A 15,919-nucleotide genomic window follows, 5' to 3' on the forward strand; every position below is an offset into this window, starting at 1 on the left:
TAAATTTGTGAAGCAGAAACATGTATAGCTAAGTAGTAGTGGTGTTGAACGTCACAACTATGATGCATGCTCCTTAGCCTAGTGACACTTTGTTAGCCATAAAACCAATGAAGTGTACTGAAAACGGAATGCAATGAAGAATACTAGTAGCTATTAGCTAGTCCACTGGCAATCCTTAGCAAAGTGCAACTATATTTGCATTTATGGGCTCTCTGAATTTATTGTTGTGATAGTCAATTTATTAGATCTGCCAGGTTATGAAGACTGAAGCATGGAGTCACATCAGAAGGTTACTGATACAAATTTTACATTTAAAGCAAAGTGGGTGAATATGCTATAGCTGCCTTATGAGACTGCAAATTACCAAAGACTACAGTTTGCTAAATGGCTGAGTTGGTAGCTACATATTATACTGAAGCTGATAAATCTAACCAATTAAACCAACTAACACTTTTTGAATCATATAATTCATTTTAAATATAAAAACCACACTAATCACCTCTTATAGCCACACTGCTAATCATTTGAATAAAAAAAAAACCCACAATTACAACTTTTGTAACTGGAGATGCAACCTACAATCGAAACTTGTTTTTGAAGAACTCTATAGGAAAAGGAAGTTATATTCTACTGGAACAGAGTTGAACAATAGGTGTAGTTACATAGACATTATTTGTGTTGGTAGTGATGCATATAGTTCCTGAAATAATGATATACACACAGAAGATATAGGGTTTTATTGGCTAAGTACTAAGAAAGGAAGGGGGGGCTACAGCCACCTTAGCCCACCCACTCCCTAAATACGCCCCCGATACCCACAGTACAAAGGGAATTAGCTATATGGAGATTCACTATTTAAAATGGCCTTTGGCATTAGTTTTCTTGGCTTCGTGCTGGTTCTTTGGAATAACTTCAAAGTTGGGAGGGGAAACAGTGGGGAATTTTCCACTTCGATTTGTGAATCCCCACCCATTACTCACCCTGCCCATACTGTGTTGGGGGGATAGGCATTATGGGAATAAAATTAATGTAGTTGTACATTTGATAATTATAATGGCCAATTCAAACCACGAGAAACCAATTAGTTGTAGCAAGGTATCTCTCAGCTTGTTTAGTCCTATATACCCTTAAATGCACCTATCAATGTGATGCCCGAATACCACAAGTATGGGCTGAGGGTATGAACTTTATCCACAATGATATCACAACATAAAAATGGTGGCAATAGTGGGGAACTTGTACAGAGGGGTATTGGGAGATGTGGTGATAATGCATGCACTGCAGCAAGTGGGAAGGTGAGGCATATACATCTACTTACAAGACAAATTTGGATAGTTTGTATCCACATCACAACTTTGGTCTGGTTTTGCTTAGTCACATCACTTGATCATACATGCTACCTTATCTAATGGTTCCATGTTGTAAAAGCCACAAGTGAAATTCCTTTTGGCTACTATAGTTGAAAACGTAGTGAAGACCCCACTAACATGGCTATTTTGTCAATTATGATGTCATTGTGGATAGAGGTTTACCGATATGGGTTTTTGCCATTTTCTGATATCCGATATTGATGTCACCTAAAGAAATTAAACCGATAACTGATGGTCAATCTGATATTTGCAAGGCACAGTTTTCAACAAATGTAGCCAGCCGTAGATAATACTATACCTATCTACGATCTACTGTAGCTCTTTTATGCTAAATGCAATCTATGGTCTATGTTTGTGGTGTGGCTTCCATTGTGCAACCCAGAAGCACCACAAATAATTATTTTATGCATGCTCCCATCAAGGCTTAAACGGATTACTTTACATTACTTCACATTTTAATGGCTGGTAGAGAAGACAGATTCTGCCTTCCTTAGGCTTTTTCATCATCTCTAAAGTACTAGCTTTCACTATTTCATTTTAAACAATGGATAAGCACTTCAGCAAGGCATCGCCTGTGTTTGTATGGCTTCTAGCTTTGTTCAGCACAGCCTCAATAAACAAGGAGCAGTGACACTAAAAGTGCCACTGATTAAGTAAGAAACCAATGTAATCCCACTGTGTGAATATTGCTAGCAATATTGATTCTCATAGCACCTTCACCAATTACCGATATGGGCTAAAATTCCCATACTGGTGGCCAATCTGATTATCGGTACACCTCTAATTGTGGATATTGTCCATTAAGGGAAGGTGGAGGTTGTATTGTTAAAATTTAAGGGTGCCCAAGAGCAATACCAATGCAAGATTTGAAACATTCTTTGGATGCCAGCCACTACACTTGTATTACTAAAGCCTGGCTCAAAGTCGGAATATAGATCACATATACATGCAACTGTGAATGCATCAAGTAAAAATTAGAATTAATGCACGTTTAAAAATCCCGAGAAACAAGTGTCAAACTTTCATACCATTTCTGTCTTCTTTTATCCATCATAACTAACCTCTACTTCAGGCTATATAGAAATCTTCCGTTTGAACCATTCTATAGCATGTTCACTGATGATCTATTTTAAGTAGTCATGTGATGTACTAGGTAAAATGCCTAAAATGTGAAAGGAAAGACAACGAGTTATTAAGAAAGTTTACCTAGATGGAAGAGCATGATATCCTCACCGATGGAAACCTAAAAGGCACTCAGTGAGGCCATTAGGACCATCACCTAGTCATGTGTTGCCGGCGAAGAAAAGTGTGGAACAATCAGTGATTCCAAATTCAGCTACAAACAATTATTGTGTACTTCATCTTACCAGACCCTTGACTGAAAATAAAGATCTGACACCTTAAACAGATGTACAAAGACTTCTTTCCAGGTGACAGACACACAAACGTTTTGGAACTACCATCAGACAGTACACCGTAACATTACCAGTTACTGTTTGTAACTTGATTTATTCACTTTATAATAATTCATTACTACGTATCATGAAATGTGCATACGGTTCAAATTTTACTTGATACTATATGTGACCTGATCTTGGAAAACCTACCTTTTTGGCACATTGGTCAATTTTCTGTTTTATAGCTTAAATGAGGTACTGGGTACTCATCTATCTTGTGTTAAAATTTCAGCTTAATATCTTTAAGCAATCCTGAGATATGGCCAATTTTCTGTCCTGTACATTACAAACTAACTTTATGGAAATGTATTGAGTTCTGTGGGTGATTAAGGGTGGCAAATGGTCACAAATCATTTTGTTTACTAATAATTCCATTCTTACCGTCTATAATGCTTTAAAAGACATTTCTGATAATTTAATGAAGCATTCTTGGTACTTTTCTGCAATTAAATTCCATGTATCATTGTCTAAGACTAAGTTTTAGCCATTCCAGCACCTGAACAAATCACCCAATTTGTAAGTTGCTTGTTGTCCCACACATGTGAAATTACCACATGGTCTAATATAATTAATCATCCATATCTCCTCAGAAAAAGAAGCTATGGGTGTGAAACTTCACAACAAGAAGGTTTAATAGTTGCTTTATCCGAATGTGCAAAAAAATATTATTTTAAAAAAAATTGTTTAAATTTTCATTTGACTTTTCCCAAAAAAGTTTGCTTTTGCCCAAAAGGTAGATTTTCCAAGATCCGGTCACATATAAGCCTTATATTGAAACAGCATCAAAATAATATTGATGTGAGATAGTTCAAGTATAGTACATTGATATTGTGAGAAAAAAGAAAAATGTGAACCGTGTATAAATTCTGATTTTTACTTGATTCATTCACAACTGTGTATATCCCCTCCTAGCCATGAACCTCAAGTTTTGCTACATGAGAGTTTATATTGTCGATACGTATATCTCAGTACATATAGGCATGAAATTGTAATTTTATCTCACTATCACAATTACATAATAAAAATGTCCTGCTTAAAGCTTGTCGTATTCTATTTTAACGTCTGTCTGGAAAAAATCACATAATTGGTATAATCATCATCTTTAAAGTAAATTGTCCACTGATCAATGTCTTTATTGTAGGCAACCAGTTCTCCTGTAAACCACTCTCAGTCATATTTTGCCTTTACTTTTCCTCCTATCTTGGGTTTATTGCTAGGACTGGCACCCTTCTTTTTCTTGCCTGCTTTAAGTCATCTTCATCTTAAGTCAATTCACTGGGAAACCATAAATGCCACTGTGTGGCCAGAGCTACAGAATCAACACCTTGCACTGTAAGAAATTGAACACAAAGGAGGACAAATGAAAGTGTGTGAATGGCATGATGTGTGTGCACTGTATATACTACAGTATGCCAAAAGGCAACGGTCAGCATCTAACAGTGAGCTTGTATCCTTAGCCGTTCTGACTGAAGGCAGTCCGTCATTACAAAATTCTGTTTTTAAAAATTCTGTATCAATCTATCCGAAACATTTATTGGCTGTTCTGAAGATACTGTTAGGTTTGTTACTACCATAAACAATGAAAGCTTAGCGTGGCTTAAGCAAATTTGACAAACAAAGGAAATTTGCCAAACTTTATTTGCCTATTAGTTATTTTTATACTGTTCAGTACTGGCCATATACAGTATGCTTGCCAAACGTTTCCTGCTTTGCATGCTGATTCGCCAAAATTAAGTCACTCCAAACATCATCATTTATGGTACCTAACTAGTGCTGCCCATAGTCGCTACGTACCTACAATATTTTGCTAGGGTATATTAACACTTGCAAATATTTTACTGACCCTGTTGATAGTGCATTAATAAGCATAGAGGTTATTCTTCCAGCCAACTTAACTAGTCTATTTATTTAATTCTTCATATGTTACCACTAATATTTATCAACAGACTTCAGTATTATCAAACACACTAGTATAAATTTTGGTTAGGGTCTGCTCAGTTATTCACTTCAACCCATGCTCGCCTTGAGCTCAGAAAAAATTACCTTCATATGGACAGTGAAAGTCATCATTTTGCTAAACAGGCAATACTAACGTTATGGTTAGGGTTGGCACAGATTAACATATTGCTATATATTGACAAATCCATGAAGTCAGTAGCTAGCATGGTGGCACAGTGGTTCCATTCTGAGATCAAACACTGAGATCCAATCCCGAATGTTTTTCCATTTATTTATAATTATAGGAGCTAGCCTGACAAAGTTGGCATCCAGGACCAGACGTGGGAATTGAAAGCAAAGACTTTTCATATTTCCAGTAGATTGGATAATGATTGTGTTCTTCATATCCAGTACAGCATCAATGATGGACTTCTGATATGGATAAAAGGAGAGAAGCGAAAAAGATTCAAATAAAGTTAAAACTTTACTGGCCTCGGCACCATCCAAAGAATAATTACTGTGATGGGAGCTCTGAGAACTAACAGTGTTGGTGCTGGGCAGTCAGGTGCTGGGACTCTCTTCTACAGGAACCTATGCACACAACACAGTATTATTAAATTTTGTATGAAGATTCATGAGGTATAAGACTCACCAGTGAATGTCCAGTTCTTTTGAGGTTACGTTGTAATAATTCTGAGCAACTGCTGCAAAGAGGCCTTCCTTCAGGACTGCAGTCATAGCGTAGAAAATCTGCAGCCTCATTACAGCACACTTCACAATCCATGTTGTTGAACCGCCAAAGTCACGTGATCAAAATCAAGTGGTAAAGGGCCGCTAAAATCACGTGACACTGGCTAAGGCAGCGAGTGATCATAGAGGGTGTGCGCGATGGTACCACAATTGATTTGAAAAGCAAAAGCTTATGTAGCAGACCAGTAATAAGCTAATAAATACGGTACTGTAGTAGTGAATTCATGGGACGGATTGCGTGACAGTGGGAGGCAGACACGTCACAACTACAGATAGCTAAGATCACGTGACGCAATGACTTAAGATTCTCCCGTAAAGATGACGGAGATGATTACTTAAAGTTTCCCCGTAATGAAGACGGAACACATAACTTAAAGTTACTCCGTAAGTATGATGGCGCTGGTTACTGAAAATTTTCCCGTAAAGGGTATGGTATTTTTTGCATTTTAAGTAAATTTCTGCAAGACCGTATTGCTCAGCAAATTGTGTAGAACAGTGTTCAGATTTGGCTTTCCTTAAAAGGGCCTTTCTGGCCTGCTGAGAGGCAACAGCCTCAACAAAACTCAAATCATGATTCAATATACATTGGCTAAGAGGTTCCGTGACATCACGAGATGCAGCCAACTCACTAACACATCTTCTTGTGGGGACAAAAATACCCAGGCCTCCCCACCGAGCAGGAAGGGCAAACAGGAGCCGTGAACTATCACTGGGCGGTGAACAGCCAGTTAAAGTAGGAATAAATACTTGGCGAATCATATCTTCCAGTGACTGAAAAGCATCACACACACAAGGAACTGTACGGTAGAATACTGAAGTTGGCGGGCGTGTCCACAGCAAAAATCGTCTTGTTTTGTTAAGGCAGCACAGAGCTAGGGAGGTGCGAAAATCGCGTTTTCTTTCTTCCTGTCATGGAACTCAGAGCACTTTGGGACCAGTTTTATCATCAGTCAACATTATTTTTAGCACACTTCCCATTTTTGCACTGTATGTAGTGGAATCTAAACATTTTAAACAATGTCACAACTGATACCATGGGGCTAGTAATACTACTTGGCTTCATTTTGAGCCACATGCAGTGCAAGTTTGTTCAACCTTTCACTGTGAAAAAAGAGGGATATAAGATGGTATTTCCAGTGGCTTATTGAATACAAAAAAGCTTGATATAACCTGTATTATACTAACAATCTCATGTAAGGCTTTAGTTAATGTGTTAAACATACTGAAACCATATATGTGATGGTATAGTGTGGGTGTTACATTCGATATAAGCTATTTCAGGTAATGTGGTAAATAAACTGAAACCATATATGTAATAGTATAGTATGCATTATACTAAAGTATAACATGAGTATAATACAGGGTTTATATTAAGGTTTATTTGTATTCAATAAGCCACTGGAAATACCATATTATATCCCACTTTTTTCACAGTGTTTGAAAGGGTAATTTTTTAAATTGTACTGCGGACTGAGAACTCCAACTCATGTGTCCTTTATAAGGTACAGTAAAATTGAAAATTTTCTACAGTACACTATGACCATGCATTATTTTACGGAGCTATACACTATAGCTACCAGTGATCAAGACACACGGTACTGTGTCGTGCGCCCAAGAAGCCGGCGCGCAACACCCGTGAGTATATTGTACTGCAGTAAGTGCAGTTACCCAGGAAAAGCAAACAGAGCCCGTTTCATCCCTGCTTGTGATTATCAATCCATTACTTATTGTTGGCCATTAACATCTAAGTGTTAAATTGTCAACACTGCCACATTTCAGCAGAGATTATAATTCCTTAAAACCCAAGAATTATTTTTTCTTAGTTTGACTGTACTATTAGGGCAGTCCCTTCACTTGCAAGCCATGCAATTTTGGCTATTTCAGAGACTAAACAAACTGTTTTCAGTGCCCAAATTTTAGCCAATAGATGGGGCTATAACCTGATATTAGTGGTACGGTTGTTCACGCCTTCATGGCAACAAGAGTTCCTTCACCGAAAAAGCTTGTGCTAAGGCTTAAATTGTAGCCAATGTATGGGGCTATCACCTGAAATTAGCAGTATAGTTGTTTACATTGTGAAATGGCAAATGTGACTGCATATAGAAAAACTGATTTTAATCACTGATACAACCGATATAGCTAGGATACACAATGAACACTAGTTTCATGACAAAGGATTGAAAATAACTTTATAATATTAAAAAGCGCAATTAAGCTTTTATAAATACACATGTAGCATACAGGATTTAACATCTAAACATATTCAAAGTGTGCATAGGTTTCCATTTTTACTCTATGCAGTCACAAATGTGAACACATCAAGTAAATTTCAGAAATAAAACATGTTTTAGACAGTGTCGATTCTAGACCTGACCTACAGGAGGGGCCCAGTAGGGAACAGCATAACTATTGTTGTTTGGCTATAGTATAAAATAGAATTTTCAGGGGGGTCTGGGGGTGCAACCCCCAGAAGCTGCAGGATTTTTGCAATTTAAAGGCTTGAAAACAGCCTAAAATTTGTTCTAAAAACATGAAAAATGCTAAAAACAACAATGCCAATCTATACAGCAACTTTTCCCCAAGATTTTTTAAAAGTTATTTTTTAACAGGGGGGGGGGGGGCTTTGGCCCCCCTGGCCCCCCCTTAGAATCGCCTATGGTTTTAGAAGTCCCAAGATCAAGTTCTTGAAGTTAATTTGTCCTTAATTATCTCGACTTTCATACGTTGTTTTTACATATTCATACTTTTGGAATGGTTGCAAAAACTAAATGGCATCTTGCCTTAAATGATGTAGCAAATCTGACTTTATTTCACTATAGCATATTAAAGTTGTTGCTATTTGACTGTATTTTGATAAAGAATTTCAATAAAAATGTGTATGCAGCTAAAATTTTACTTGATGCCATCAATTATTACATTAAAATTGCATCAAAACTTAATACTAATGCCTTATGTAGTGATATTAGCTATTAATAAAAGAGAAAAATTATTGGCCGTGGGTGGGAATGAATCCAGATTTTTACTTGATGCATTCAAAAATACATGCAGTGATAAAGAATAAAGGCTGCATTCTGCACTATGCAGTGTATAGCTGTGGTGTGATACATAGTATTAGGAATGATTTAAGCATGTGTGTTGTACTGTAGCATGTGTGCATGGAATGTATATAATTACTATTAATTAGATTCAGAGGTGTATATACAAAGCTTCCATGCACTAAGTTTTGTGGCTTGTTTGAAAATAACACTAGTCACTACACATGCATATTATTGTAATAAATGTCATTTTAACCAGTAGATAAAATTTTCTCTGTTGCTGTTCCCCAATAGCTACAAATGATTATTAATATACACAATGCAACAAAATATGAAGTCGGTCCTATGAAAACTGAAGAAACTACAGTTATATCTACTCTAATTGGGGTGCACTGATAGTTCTTCGAGATCATTTCTCCATCCTCTCATCGCTAATGAGGTGGGTAGTCTCCTGTAAAAAAATAATAGACAAGCAAGATAAGTAGATGATTAGTGATTGGATGGTACACCTTGCAGTGTGCATGCTGTACTGTATAGGTACTAGGTAGCTAAAATAAGTCACGCACATATGCATGCATGCACTCACTAACAATATCACAACCAACCCACACACACACGCACACACACACACACACACACACACACACACATGCACACTCAAAATCTTTCCAGACTATGTCACAACAAGTATATGATTGCTCACCACAGTTGATGATACTTTGGCCAAACACTTGTCTAATCTATCATTATAAGCCATCTTGAGGTCACTGATACTGCAACTGGACCAAGCAGATGACAGTGGAGACCTTTAGATTGGATGGAAAAATTCACATGATAATAATGCAAAACAAAGATTAGTGCGCAATGTGACTTTCAACTTACAGATCAGTAGCGTCCATTAAGCATTTGCCATTTGGCGAGGAGCATTTACAATTTGATCCTATAAACACACTCTCATCCTTGCAACATGCTAAATGTAAACAACTTACGCCCATCAGTATGCCTTAAACCTAAAATGTGACCCAGTTCATGGGCAACTGTAGAAGCCACATCAGCTTTAGTGTGCGATTTCGTCCACGATTTCGTCCCTGTCAGACCAACTGGTGCCTGGTTGTTGCTGCACGCGGAACCACGAAATGCAATCCCTAATGAACCCCCAAAATCAACAGCACTGAAAATATATCTGTAACGCCAAGAAGCATACAATGATGTATAACCTCAGCATCATGGTAGCATCACGATGGGGATACAATGGTATCAGATGTTGTTTATCATAAGATGCAAGATGATAAAGATAGGTAAGAATAGTACTACCTATTGAAATATCATCTCTATCAGTTAATGAATTTGAGCCTGTAATTGTTATACGTATGTTGACTTTGGCATAAATCTGTATAATGATGCACTAAATAATATGCAGCAGTTAGTTATATCACAAACCATATTAACAATGTTAACTATCCCTGTAGTATAAATTTTGTCGTTTGTGAGAGACCTGCCTAGAGCAATGTACTGCATAAGAGAATTGATGCATGTACTATACACGTGACCAATTGCTCACTTGGTAATAGTCACTGATCATCACAAGGTCCACTATACGTGTATCACTTGGAACATTCAACTGCATACAATCCATGTAGTACTAACAAACATCAATGCATGACACTCACTTTTGTAGTGAAATTGTGAGGAATGTCTTTATGGACATGTTCATGACCTATACATGGTATATACATTATAGTAAACATCGATGGTTCCTTCATATAACCACCCACCGCATGATCCATTTCTATAAACAATATGAGCTTGTTGTATCTGTAACCATGCAGGTGTAGTGAAGTAAACATTGTTAGTTTATTTCTCACCTCATCACTGATACTTTCAATAGGATCAATATGGTACAAGCATCTGATGTTACTAAAGTCACCAAAGGCACCCCTAAAGTATATAATAAAAGTATGTTATACTACTGAACGATCATACAAGTCTACAATAAATAAATAGGTGCATGGTGGACACTATAATTTTGCATACATGCAGTTTATTTAATAATTTTATTATTAGTGTAGCAACTATATGTATTACGGAACTTAAACATATATAAATTATACACAATTATGATGCTTACAAAGATGTAGCTGTTAATTTTATAGTCCATTTTTAATAAGAAATTATGCAATTAAGTTTAACAACAGTACAAAGAAAGCATCAATTTCAACTACACTGAAGACTTGATGGTTAGATTTAGGTAACCAATTCCACACCATGAAAATGCATTGGTTTGCTTAGTTAGCAAATAATCCAAAATTAAATAATGGCCACTATATATTATACAAGGCCACTATTTATTTGGATATTTCACATATAAAAGAAACAGTTTTAACTCCTTGTGCATAATGCAAATGCTGCCATCAACAGCATTTTCAATATAGTGGTACCAGCGCTATCTGAATGATCCCAGAAGCTTCCTGAAATTCCATATCACTAATTTCTGCACCTGACAGAACCTAGAATTCCACTACCTGAGTTGAGGCACCCTAGCAAAATCATACAAGAAGCCAGAAAATGTACTTGCATAGCCTTGCCTTATTGGAGTGAGCTGTTAACGTTCTTTTGTGCTCATTCATATGAATTTTTGTGTAACTTGCTATCCCTGTGTTAATTGGTCCTGTAAGGTGCTTTTTATCTCTTTTATCATGGTGGATGCTACTCTAATAGAACAGTCAGTTGTTGTAATAGTCTAAGAGCAGTGAATTTCCACATGTAAAATTACCTGTGGCAGACCCCCTAGAAAGAACATGCCATGCTTTAGTGTGCTTTGCTCACTATTGTACCTAGCTTTGCAACCACCTGGAACAGAGCCCACCCTAGCTTTACTATGCCTTAAGCAATCACATAACCAATATGCGACCACCGATCAGTCTACACGATTTCATATACATACTGTACCTCAATCCATCACAAGTGCTCAAAGCAGCAGACCAGTGAGGAAACCCAACCACACTTCCTTGATAGTAGCAGTTCTCATAATTCTCCTATTTGTACATGATGTTAGTAGCTACAGTGTCGTTTCATTGATTGCCATTACCTTTCTGTACACAATCTTGCCATTTTCTATGTATGTTTGAGTGTAGTCTGGAGATAACAAGTCCCTTTAGAAAAGAATATTCAATAGTTTGTATGCACATTAATGTATTCATTGTATAACCTGTTCATCATCAAATGTAATTCAAAAGTTAGAAGCGAAGTATTTATCCGGATCCATAATTCATGTGGGTTTGCCTATACAGTGATACATGCTTTCTGCAACCACCAACAAAGACACTTATACTTATATATGTATTATATCCCTGCAAAAACTGCTAGGTTATGAAAACAGGGTGTGACCTTGAGAAAAGCCAGGCTTAAAAGCGCACAGTTGGTGCATGATTGACTCACATCAGTAGTTTCCTCAGACTGCAGAATAACTGTTGGCTGCACTTTCTCATAATCATAAACTGAAATGCAAAAAATACACATGCACTGCTGCACCTATTATATGATTTGCAATAGGTACATAAATTAATACTTTCAAATACTGTTAGGTATTCATATGCACACAAAGAGGCAACTACCAGGGCACTAGATACAGCAAAGAAGCAAACAGCAAAGTAGTATCACACAGGAAAGCCGCAAAAGCATTACAGTCATTATTAATAAGTAGCATTAATGGGAACATTATCAGGTCAAATCAGTTACTATAAGCATGCACCAGCTGCAGGAAATAGCATTAACAGCTGCACCAGTAGTAGCAGCCAACTACAGGTGAACACTTGCACATATTCAAACAAGCTACAAGATTCCCTCACCTTTAGAACCCTCCAAGTCACGCAATATCATTACATCAGGATTAACAGCAAGAGCTGATGAACCACTAATAGCCAGGAGCGCTATGAGGAGCAAACCAAACATCACTCAAGACAACTAGGTAACTGTACACTGCTACTGTTCTGCCAACCAGCTAGCTATATATGTACAATTGCAGCCATACTAAAGCTGTGTACAATAGAGAAATTTCGGGAATAGCACTTAAATATTGATATCACTCATGAGAATTAGTCTTATTTACTAGGAAAAAGACTCCCACAGAAGTCTCTTGGTATATTTTAAGTGCTATTTTTGGAATGTCTCAATGTCAGCCTTGTACACAGCATATAGTAAAAGACTTGTGCTGGATTGACCACCAATTTGCAACTGAATTACACTCCTATCGTTTATCTAAGTTACTGAGACTTGCACTAGTAGTGTATTGGTTTTACGTATGTAATTCTAAAGTGAGTATGTTCCCAAGTTTAAATTTAAAATCCTTAATTTTTACTTCATTTCATTATGCACTGTGAAAAAGGTGGGATATAAGTTGGTATTTCCAGTGGCTTATTGAATACAAATAAGCCTTAATATAAATCCTGTATTATACTCATCTTATACTTTAGTATAATCCGTACTATACTATTGCATATTTGGTTTCAGTTTATTTACCACATTACCTGAAATAGCTTATATCTAATATAATGCCCACACTATACCATCAAATATATGACTTTAGTATTTTAACACATTAACTAAAGCCTTACGTGAGATTCTTAGTATAATACAGGTTATACCAAGCTTTTTTGTATTCAATAAGCCACTGGAGATACCATCGTATATCCCTCTTTTTCACAGTGATGTGCAGCCTCAGTTTGAGGATTTATGCACATGTATAACATGCAGTGTATTTATTACATTACAATGTGATTGACTATGGGAGTGGGATTACAGGCATAAGATCAATAGTTCAATTGGTACTTAAAATTTGGAAGTGATTGTTGAATTTGTTCTGGTGTTAGTGAATTCCACACTCTGATTGATCTTGGGAAAATTGAGTTACTATATTGATTTATCCTTGCATAGGTATGGAAAAATCTTTAGTCATCGCCTCTAGTGTTGGAAGTGATAGGGATTAAATCGACAGGGTATATCAATGAGATTAGCTACATTCACCATTTTACAATGGATACTTGTCTTCGGTGCTCTAGAGTTGGTATATTTAGATCAAGGAGCATGCTGCTTACACTGCTGAAGCGCAATAAGTCAGCCATAATAAAATCCAGCAGATTTTTTCTGTACTCCTTTGAGCTATTCAATGTCTCTTCTGATGTGAGGCTACCAGACAGGGTTAGCATGTTCTAAATTAGTCTATAATCATTTTGTCAATTTAGGTTGAGTTGGGCAAGACGCAAGGTTTCTTTGTAGAAATGCTTTGACTGACAAAGCCTTAGATGTAACTTTTATGCTTCTACACACATAGTTGTACTTGTTTGTTTACCATTTTGTACAATAATTCATGACTAATGGACCCATGGATACCACATCAAAGGAAAGAAGATGCCATACAGGTGAGCCTTTAGCTTAGACACTAGAAAGTAGCAGGTATAGCCATTAGTGGTTAACCACATAAATTTTCATTGCAGTCAAAATTGCATTCAGCGTCACCTAGAAAATCTATCAGCTGTTAGTTCCTGGTAGCTATAAATTATATATAAGTACATTAATGAAAGTGTCTAGCTGATCATGCACATCATATTATAAGAAATGACAACTTGGCTACCTAGTACCAAGATATGATGCATATACAGCCATACAACTTGTCAATGACCACATGATATTTAATCTATTGATAGTGATGAATCTTGAATCAATACTTAAAAGTTTATTAAATAATATATAGAATTACATAGTACATAAGAGAGAGAATTCTGTGGAAGAGACTCCCACAGAAGTCTTTTTAAGTCAGTACTTGTAGTTGACGACAGATTGGATCACCCAAGCACCTCTTTCCTAACAGATCATAATGATGCAGGTGTTTGCAATGAAGGTTTCCAATTATACATAAATCATCGCAGAGATATTTATATGTACTTTGCTTTTCAGTCCCTCTATGCAAATGAGAGTGAGTAAATTGCGCAGGAAATTATATGCATATATAACCAAATTGAATGACAAACTACTGGCTGCACTTCATTTCCAAATCAGTAAAATCTGAACCACTAGTTCTAAACTTGTATTTGGAAACCAGACGACATTAATTTGACCACATTTCTGAGGTGGTTTTATTAAAGAGGTCATGAAGCATACATTAGATCCAACACTCCTCTGGGGCACTGATCCAGAAATAAATAGGTGTGGCTTACATTCCACGTAGGATCTTTCATATATTGCAGACAGTGTCATATAGCAGCAAAATTGATTAAAAGATATGAAGTAGCTAGGGTTTGGCAGAGCTATTATACTTAGTAAGTATAGCACACTCAGTGTATATGCACTTGCTGGGGAGCCAAAATTTTTTAACCTGTGAGAGATTTCTACAAAAAGTGTTGAAATCCCCACAAAACTGACAGTTTCCTGTAAAAAAGAGTTCATGCATCTAGGCAATGTAGAAGAAACTGGTTTTACATTGCGATGAAAAGTAATGATATATACCAGCCAGAATGCTGCCAATCATGAATTAGCTATTACATGTTTGGCAGCTCACAGGGTATATATTACCCAATAAACTTCAGTAGTCTAAAAAATGCCTTTTTATTGTAGTATCAAATATTAATGGCAGCTAAACGAAATTTATCAGATAACTTAGATCCTTACCAAGCTTTTTGGCAGTATATTCTATGAACTGCTAAGCTTGCAGTCATATATGCATCTGGTATCAATATTTTACTCACAGTGCAATGCTAGTTTCATGGACACACCCTTTCTTACAGTCAAGCTGTTTTGTGAGATAATACACTGTATACAGTACGCACACATTGGTCAAGCCTGTGGGTTTGATACAAGGTTGTGAACTACTACTGACTGCATGCTGCCTACAATGCTTCATTTACACTTAAAACCTACACCACTAAACTCGAACCAGATCATATACTTGCTGTCATTTGCATGGAAAAAAAGTGTGGCACTTAAAAGCCACATCTTTGAAGGATAACTGTCTCAGTGAAGAATACCCTTAGAATAGCAACCTTGTATGGCTTTGTTGTATCATTCAATCTGAAGTGCTTAATTATATACTTCTGCCTATATATGGTCACTCAACAATAGTATGATTTGCTAATCCTATTAATTGTGAATTCTGCTAGTATACTTAGAAACTTCTGCTAATTCCACAGAAGTCTCTTAGTGGTTAAGAGCCTGTTGTTTTGATTGACCTTCTAAGACATCTTCTAACTGATGAATGCATGATATCAACATTTAAGTGCAATTCCCAGAATGTAGTCTTAATGTCACAGCTATAGCTAGTATATGGCTGCATGTGTACCTATATATATTACAGAGCAGTAGCAGTGTATAGCTACCT

At 36.6% G+C, this 15,919-nt stretch overlaps 1 protein-coding gene across 1 annotated transcript; it reads right to left on the bottom strand.

The window, feature by feature from the left end:
- Positions 1-8,828: 8,828 nt before the first annotated feature.
- Positions 8,829-12,514, bottom strand: LOC136242756 (disintegrin and metalloproteinase domain-containing protein 8-like). Its single transcript, XM_066034219.1, has 15 exons — positions 12,399-12,514; positions 11,989-12,047; positions 11,759-11,832; positions 11,639-11,702; positions 11,500-11,585; positions 10,416-10,488; positions 10,326-10,365; positions 10,221-10,267; positions 10,112-10,171; positions 9,991-10,062; positions 9,768-9,940; positions 9,540-9,721; positions 9,433-9,490; positions 9,254-9,356; positions 8,829-9,001 (listed from the first exon to the last, which is right to left on the bottom strand). The coding sequence occupies exons 1-15, from the start codon at positions 12,499-12,501 to the stop codon at positions 8,960-8,962; spliced, it is 1,236 nt and encodes a 411-aa protein (XP_065890291.1). The 5' UTR covers positions 12,502-12,514; the 3' UTR covers positions 8,829-8,959.
- Between the last annotated feature and the right edge of the window lie 3,405 nt (positions 12,515-15,919).

Source organism: Dysidea avara, chromosome 2, assembly GCF_963678975.1.
Source record: "Dysidea avara chromosome 2, odDysAvar1.4, whole genome shotgun sequence".
Taxonomy (NCBI): Eukaryota; Metazoa; Porifera; class Demospongiae; order Dictyoceratida; family Dysideidae; genus Dysidea; species Dysidea avara.

Bases quoted from the DNA above. Each gene is read 5' to 3' on its own strand.
- LOC136242756 (XM_066034219.1), bottom strand. From the start codon at position 12,501: ATGTTTGGTTTGCTCCTCATAGCGCTCCTGGCTATTAGTGGTTCATCA. The intron at 11,586-11,638 runs GTAATGGCAATC...ATGTACAAATAG, and splicing joins GCAAGATTGTGTACAGAAAG to GAGAATTATGAGAACTGCTA. The intron at 9,357-9,432 runs GTAAGTTGAAAG...TCCAATCTAAAG, and splicing joins TTAATGGACGCTACTGATCT to GTCTCCACTGTCATCTGCTT.